Source organism: Adiantum capillus-veneris, chromosome 4 (assembly GCF_014529385.1).
Source record: "Adiantum capillus-veneris isolate H3 chromosome 4, ASM1452938v2, whole genome shotgun sequence".
Classification (NCBI taxonomy): domain Eukaryota; kingdom Viridiplantae; phylum Streptophyta; class Polypodiopsida; order Polypodiales; family Pteridaceae; genus Adiantum; species Adiantum capillus-veneris.
Window position 1 is genome coordinate 168,876,962 of NC_140934.1, and position 7,783 is coordinate 168,884,744.

General features: G+C 45.5%; 1 protein-coding gene across 2 annotated transcripts; it reads left to right on the forward strand.

Moving 5' to 3' along the window:
• Positions 1-3,863: 3,863 nt before the first annotated feature.
• On the forward strand, positions 3,864-6,448 carry LOC147460334 (uncharacterized). 2 transcript variants are annotated; one of them, XM_086511412.1, is made up of 3 exons: positions 3,864-5,911; positions 5,987-6,106; positions 6,195-6,448. In XM_086511412.1, the coding sequence occupies exons 1-3, from the start codon at positions 4,208-4,210 to the stop codon at positions 6,297-6,299; spliced, it is 1,929 nt and encodes a 642-aa protein (XP_086367538.1). In that variant the 5' UTR covers positions 3,864-4,207; the 3' UTR covers positions 6,300-6,448. The 2 variants fall into 2 exon arrangements, with proteins under 2 accessions (XP_086367538.1, XP_086367537.1); XM_086511411.1 differs by having other exon boundaries at positions 3,864-6,106.
• The last annotated feature ends 1,335 nt before the right edge of the window (positions 6,449-7,783 follow it).

Here is a 7,783-nt window from a genome sequence, read left to right on the forward strand (position 1 = left end):
TGGTTACTTAGGTTATTAATCCGATTTAAGCAGCATTGTGTGAAATGTACTAGGGCTTTCTAGTGGGCTTGACCCTATTGACCTTTAGTTTAAGTATTATAAAGGGAGTTTACTAGTGTGATGAGCCTGGGGAGGTGTATCAGTGTTATATGACCCCCCAAAGTTACAAAATTAAAATGCTGAAAACAAACAACACAAAAAAATATCAAAGTGCCACAATGTAAAATCTTAAGCTGGAAGAGAAATCTCAGCTTGATTTGGTACTTCACTCACATGTATTGCCTATGGTACTAGAGCCCTAGAGGTTCCCAGTGTGGGCGCTTTTCCTTGAAAAACAAAAAACCCAAGGCATACAAAATAAGCACACACACATCAAAATTGAATCACTGTGAAAAGACTTTGGGGAGTCAAAGCAAAGGTAATCAGTCAGGCGATGATTTCATGAGAAATTCCTTTTATCGTAGCTTAACTACAAGGTCCTCTAGGTATAACCTCTAGTCAGCCCTCGAACATGAAATACTTGGCTCTCGCGATTAAACAACTTAATTAACCAGAGCAAATTAAGAAGCTTACCCATGGTATTAATAGTCGATCTCTAGTGCCTTTCACACGTTAAATTAGCGACCCCAGACTTGTTTAATATTTTACCTTTACATATGTTTATGCATTTGATTACATTGCAATTTAATGCTTATAGCTGACAAATTGTTTAAAATTCTGTTACCAATCAATTGTCTGCCTAAAATTGCATATGCTTTTTAATCGCTTATGAGAATGCAATTACTGTGCAATGTTGTTTGATTTTGCAGTGACTGAAGAAGGCTAAGGACATTCATCTCAAATGCTCTTCCACCTCGACCAACGAGCTTCAACTCAATAGCTTCCGAGGACGGAATCTACATCAGGAAGGGGGGCATGTTAACCCTCACGGCTCACGGACACCCTATCACCTATGAGACGGACGTTGTAACCTACGGTGGACATTGTATTATTTATTTGGTAGATTCAGGTACCGAGCTTGTTGGTCCAATAGGAAAAGGGTAAGAGTGATCGCCGATGAGAGGCGCACTCTAACTGGGACATTCAAGGGATTAGTTGGCTAAGCATGGGCGCCCAAGTGTGAATGGGGTGAGCTCATATAAAAGCCAACTAAACCTAAAATTCACTCATTCTCTCATTTGTGCAATAGAAGAGTGCTCTTGCTCCATCTCCATCTCCATCTTCTTCTTCTTCACCTCCTTGTGTGTGTGTGTATGAGAGAGAGAGAGAGAGAGAGAGAGAGAGAGAGAGAGTGCGATCGAGCATTGCGGCGGCACGACGGCGGTGAAGCGGTTGAGCGCGACGTATCGGTGTCTCCTTCTTCTTCGCGGCGAGGAATCCTCCACGGCAAGAGCATAGAGCGGTGAGTGACACACCATTGCCCTCTTTTGAGCTTACTAGTTAAGCTAGTTGTGTGCTTGGAGCCGTCTGTGGCTCGCACACAGTGTTAGGCAAGTCCCTTGCTTCGACAGTGCGGCAAGGAGCGCACAACAATACTTCAAAAGAGAGAGAAATTAAGCTATTGACAACAATTGAGGACCGGATTTACATGGAGCCGGTCCCCCCTCCAAGAGGCTTTGTATTATAGGTTTCCTCCATCAACAGAGACATTTTACAATACAATTCTTTGTGTTCTTTCAATAACTAGCTAGTGCAATGAAGATGGAAGCTTCAAGCACTAAGCAAAACACTTATAAAACACAACATCAATTCCCTCACGGTCTCAGACCCAAGACCTCACACACCTTCAAAGATGGTGAGAGCTAGCGGGGTATGAGAGTAGATTGAGAGGAAGAAGGAGTGGTCTTACGAGAAAGAAGTACATCTCCTCACATAATCACTCATATTAGCATAGCATAGCTTAGTAATTAGCATGGTAGAGGAGATGAGCATGCGTTGAAGCTTGGCTCTTGGTTGGATTTGCATCACAAAGCCAAGAGTGTTGGTGTAGGTCTCCCTTCTCACAAGCTTGGAGTAGGTGATAAGCTTTCCATTAAAGCTTGAGAAGGAGAGAGAGAGAGAGAGAGAGTCTTCTTGCTTCACACATGAGCTAGTGTGAGTGTGTGTGCAATAATGCCTTGAGAAATTCAGCCCCCTCTCTCTCTTGGTGGACCCCTCTTGCTAAATCCTCTTGCTGGCACCTCATTGGACCTCTCCAGGCTTAGCCAATAGGATTTAAGAAGCATAAGTGATAGTCTTCTGATATGTGTCCCTCTTTCCCCTTTTGTGAGAGCTTTAGGTAATTAATTAATGCAACTAAACTCTCATTGGACCCCTTGGGAGAATGTCCAATAGTCTTCTAGAGAGCTTAATCCTTATTGGTTCCTTTATTAAGTGTTTTTAAATGAATTAAACTAGATTTACTCTAGCCTAATTCTCATTGGTCCACCTCCATGGCAATCCAATAGGATTTGAGTGCACCTTGTGGGCATCTGGGCTAGGGAGCTGACATGTGTCCCTCATTCCCTTTGTGTAAAGGAAGCTTGTGAGTGTGTGTGTGTGTGTTTCTCTCTCATCCCCTACTTACAGGGCTCGCCTCCTCCTATGTAGGAATCATGAAGACTTTTTTGTACACACACAAAGTATCCAATTTTTCTAAGCTTGGCCATTGGACACAACGTCCTTTAATTTTTGGAACCTTAGCATTTTGGAAGTCTTAATGGGCTGAACCTTAGGGTCTTTAAAGCCCATTGTTGCACATCGTCTTTTGCAGATGGCCCCCCCTTTGCATCCCTAATGTGGCCGGTCTACCAGCTTAACCAATATTCTAGCTTTTTCTCCCCTGGCACTTCCCCATATTAAATGATCAGTTTAACATGAGAAAATCATTTTAGGAGAATTAGAATTAGTTATTATGACAATGTGGGTGGCTCGGATGTCCTCCCATCCCCTCGGGCCAATTCCTAGCCCTTGATCCCCCCGCCCAAGGCTAGGTGTTACTTAGTGCTGAAGGGGGCCACTCACACGCTCCAATCATCTTATGTAGGCCATTGTGACTATTCACCTTGTTTGCAATGCTTGGGTTTTCCTTTTGCCATTAACAATTATGCATATTGCGGATGTGAGCGAGAAGCACCGATCGAGTAGGCTACCCACTCCCATTGTTGCTTACACACTAGTTGTTGCGTCATTGAGCCTGTAAGGCTTAGACGAGCCCTTGGAAATGTCACCAAGAGGCTGTCTCAGGCTGGTTACACACTGAGTGCCATATTTGGTTTGAGATGGCTATTTCCCTGGTAATCCCATGGCTCAATTAGAAAGGGAGGTAGGCTCAGTAACAACTAGGGAGTGAAAAACATTCTATCCTGAAGAAGAAGATTTCAAGGAATATTCCATGGATGATTAATCCAGCAACAACAGAGTGCATGTAAGGGTCCTCTGCCACTTTGGAAGCCGGATAGCGGGAGCTACTTTTGTGTAAGGTAAGTTTTGAAAGCTGGCTTGGCAGGATAAAGAGCTCGTAAGCAAATTTGGACGCTTCTGGAAAAGAATTGTCCTTGTATCGCCTACTCCTTCGAAGGAGCTGAAGTCTAAAGGAGAGTCTCAACTCTGCCAAAAACGGCAGAGTGGAGGTGCGAGGGCAGCATTCATGACATCAGCTTGGCGGGGGTAGATTTGCAGGGTGGGAATGCATTCTAAACACCTTCAATGCTCCAACTTTCAATGCTTCTCAATGCACGTCACTCTATAATGTAGTCAAATTCCAGTGCTAATAATTTAAAGATGGACAATTGAAATTGCTGCTAAAATAATACAATAATGAGCAGAGTACTGATGAGCAAGACGCGTTTGTTTTTCCCATTTCCTGCTTGATTGACCTTCCTCATTTCCACGATCAGCGCGTTTTAAGCAGACAACAGGCTCTCGAGTCACGACTCACAAGAGCTGGCTTCTCGTCTCGCACAAGATATTTTGCCGTGCATTTCTTCGCTGCTGCTTTCTTGGTAACATTGACAAGAGACCGCAGCAAAGCTTGACAAAAAAGAGACAGCAACTGGACTGGGAGCCCTCTGCCCTCTCAGGGTCCTCTGCAGCGAATCCTGGGTTTCAGGATCGATGGAAGCTTGACTACGTATTTCGACCGCCCCCACATTGTTGGCCCTCCTTTTCCCGCCAGCCCTTATCATTTCATCCACCTACCAGTCTGCAGATCCCGGAAATTGATTTGATGCACTGGCTTCCATGGCGAATTTGTGAAAAAGACGAATGCATGGCTGTCCTTGCTGCCTCTAATTTTGCTCCGGGTTTTTGCGAGGCCCTTCCCTCTCCTCAGTTGCGCTTGCCCGTCATCATTAGCGAGAGCCTGAGGTCTGCCATCTCCTCCGATGTATCATGCACGCAGGGCGTTGTCTCCATCCTCCTCTCTGGAGCTGATTTGGTCAAGCTCGACCTCTCCAAGCTACAGCTGTTCTCTGTGGATGGCTTTGCCGCAAAACCTACAGCTTCCATGGCCAGCTCAGAGCAAGAACCAGAGTTGAAAACCGACTCTGATGATGATTTCTCTTTCCAAACCCCTCTCGTTCTCAGCCCTGTGGCAGATCTTCCCCCTGGATGCTTAGCCTTTCCTGTTTTAAAGAGCAAAGGAGTCGTTGAGACGGAGAGGGCCAATGCAGAGCATCACTTGGTGAAGATCGGTGCTGTTTCCCCATCACCACGAGCTAGGAAGAAGGCAGTCTCCATGGATGAGATCTCTTTGAATGAAAATTTGGACAGCCTCGAGGATGTTGTTGCTGAGAATGTAGCAAGGAAGAACAATTCGGAGGCCTTTGTAATTACAGATGGGCTTAGGGTTAGAAGGCAACTGCTAGAATTGGACCTAGCACCCTTGCAATGTACTGATGCAGAGCCATGGGCACCTTTGCCGCACCCTGGTTTGGAACAAAGGGCAGAAACGTTGAAACAGAAGCATTTTGAGCGTGTGCTTAGCAGGAGGCTGAGTGAGGTGAGGAGCGAAGAGGCGAAAATAGATTTAAATGCCTCTCCGGCAGCCCGGTTTTTGTTGCAGGTAATGCCATGGGAGCTTACACCACCTGTTACCCCAATAACAACCCCTGCAGGTGTTCCCTTCATATGGGAGGATGTGCCTGGGCGGCCGAAGTCTCGTGCACTTCCATCTCCTTGTTCCGCTTTGCCTCTCCCCCCTCGCCTTGTGCCCGCTCCACCCTCCTCATTATCACCGACAGCATCTTATGCATTGGCTGCCTCTTCCCCATCAGAGCTAAGAGATTTTGTCAATGGAGACCTGCTGTCTTCTGTCACCGCCACAGGCAATCCCCCAGCCCATGGCCGCAATCACCGAAAGAATGTGCATTCATGGCATGTCCTGCACAACTTCTTTGCAGGCAGCAATCAGCAATGTGCCTTGCAATTGGAGGAGCCAGCAACAGCAGTTGCTGACAAAATGGCAGACAATTCCTCAGTGCTGACGCCAGAAGATCTCTCTTTTGCAAGAGTTGAGACTAGCACAGATGGCGTATCTGCCATGCCGACATGTATCAACTCGAATTCCACTTCCTCAGACCTTTCTGCCAGCATCACCACATGCTCGGAGGCGAATTTCACCTTATGTGAGACAAGTTTGAGTGCACGTTATGAGCTTCCTCCTCTGTATGTAGCCCCTGTTACACCTTTGACACCACCGTATGATGGCCTAGGTCCTCTTGATGATGATTGCTCAAAACAAACTAAGAGGTTGCGCAACTTTGCAAGTTGGTTTCGTCTTTCAAGAGGTCCGAGGAAAGAAGTATCTGTAGCTGGGTCGTTCTTCAATCGTTTCAAAAAGCGTCTCAAAGTACAGAGTGATGGCAGCTCTTACCTTTTGAATGATACCGAGGGACGACAAATGCCAAGCAAGGCATCGCATGCTGAGCATGTAAGTGAGCAGACTCCTGTCTGGTCTCCAGAGGTTGCGCTGCGAATAAAGAAAACTCAAAATGTCTCTTTGCAGATGTCCCCCATAGCTGCTAGTTTGTATCGATCACCTAACCGAGGCATGCGAAGGAGCAGGTCAGCTTTGAGAACAACAAAGATTTTTGTCAGACTGAGAAGGCGTGGAGCCCGAGTAATTGTAAGCATATACTGTTTTCTCCCGCAATAAATTTGGTGATTGTGTGTTAATAGCTGAGTTTAAGTGTTGTTTTGAATCCATGTTGCAGGTTACATCATACAGAGCAATTAAGCGAGCATTGTTTCTCAAAAGGGCTCAACATTCAAAACATTCCAACCTCTCTCAGTTGCCTTATCATGCATTGCGCAGATAAACCTGGTTTTCTTCGTTAATCAGTGGAAAACTGCAAGATGCATCTGTCCTCCGTGCCATTGTATATGGAAATGATGATGTACAGATAAAAGAATAGCATACATTTGGTCACACATGTTGATCTTATTATTAGTGATTATTGTTCAGTAAGATTGTGTTGTTCCTCTCTATTGTGTTGTTTGTATTTGTCTATTGAATTATGGGGTTCTAGTGCATCGTTCATCTACGGATGTCAAGGGTCCAATGTCAACATAAAGCATGGTTTGTGCGGAAAATTGGTGATTATTTGTAATCTGGGCAAGGCAATCATTTGCTTGATCGATTATAAGAGCCTTTAAAGAAAGATATGTAGCAAGTTTGTCAGCTTCTTGAACACAAACCATATTTGATAACTTCAGAGAAAGTAACGATTTCAAAACTTACCATCGGCGAGACAGAGAGCATTGTGGGAATTCTAAGTGCTCCACTCCTTTCTTCACTCAATCTAATCGAGTCTGAAAAGCAATTGCATCTCTGTGCTTTATGTGGTACCAGGACAAGCAGAGATGATTAAACAAAGTGTGGGGCTAATAGCCCTATACAAGGATTTCCAAACTGTTGATTACGCAGGAGCCATGACCATAACAATGCGGAGCCATGACCCAATCGTGGTAGGTTCTTCTGAGAAATGCAGGTACTTGCGATGATGCATTATGTTTGTTCAAAAACGAAGGGGACTCTCCATCCAAATTAGAGGCCATTCAGAGTCCATCCAAATTAGAGGCCATTCGCCCTCTGGACCTGGGCGGGGAAGGCATATAGCGCACTGAAGAGTGACCCTTAACCCACGCTTTGTTTTCCACGCTGCACAGGAAAAAATACTTTTAATAGTTAACTTTGTGATTGCTACACTCCATGCACAAGTGCACAATCTTCAGACCATGTGAACTGGCCCTTAGTGCAAGTGTGGATGCAGAACTGATCACGCAGTTGTAGGGCTGTTGTAGAGTTTTGTCGTGAGTGAAATGGAAGGGACTCTTAGGAGCGAGGGATGAGAGGACGCTAGAGAGCAAATAGTAGGGATAGGGGGTACCAGCCGGTAGATATTCGGAAAAGTAAGGAAATCTTTGTTGATGCGATCAGACGCCGTGCCAGGCGGCCTAGTGTCAGGTGAGGGTAAGGGGAGGTAGGGCTGAGGGGAGAGGCCTCATGACTAAGTAACACCTATATTTAATGCGGGGTCAAGTAATGGGATCGACAACACGGAAGTTCATTCGTAGCCGTAGATGTCTGTTCAAAAACTAAACTTGGACTGCTAAAAAACTAAACCTGGATAGACGTTAAACTTGGAGAACGTGGCCAATGCACCCCGAACTCATAATATTATAGCGTCAAAACGATTTGGGATACACAATGAGTGCGCGGGTGAGGTGGTTAGTCCGTTTGACCCTAAACGCAGACCCTCGAGGTCACGGGTTCAGATCGCGACGGCGTGCCTCGTTTTTT

What these genes read in the sequence shown, in the direction of transcription:
- LOC147460334 (XM_086511411.1), top strand. Translation starts at nt 4,208, where the DNA reads ATGCACTGGCTTCCATGGCGAATTTGTGAAAAAGACGAATGCATGGCT. An exon ending in GGCGTGGAGCCCGAGTAATT is followed by an intron (nt 6,107 to 6,194) that starts GTAAGCATATAC and finishes TCCATGTTGCAG; the next exon opens with GTTACATCATACAGAGCAAT.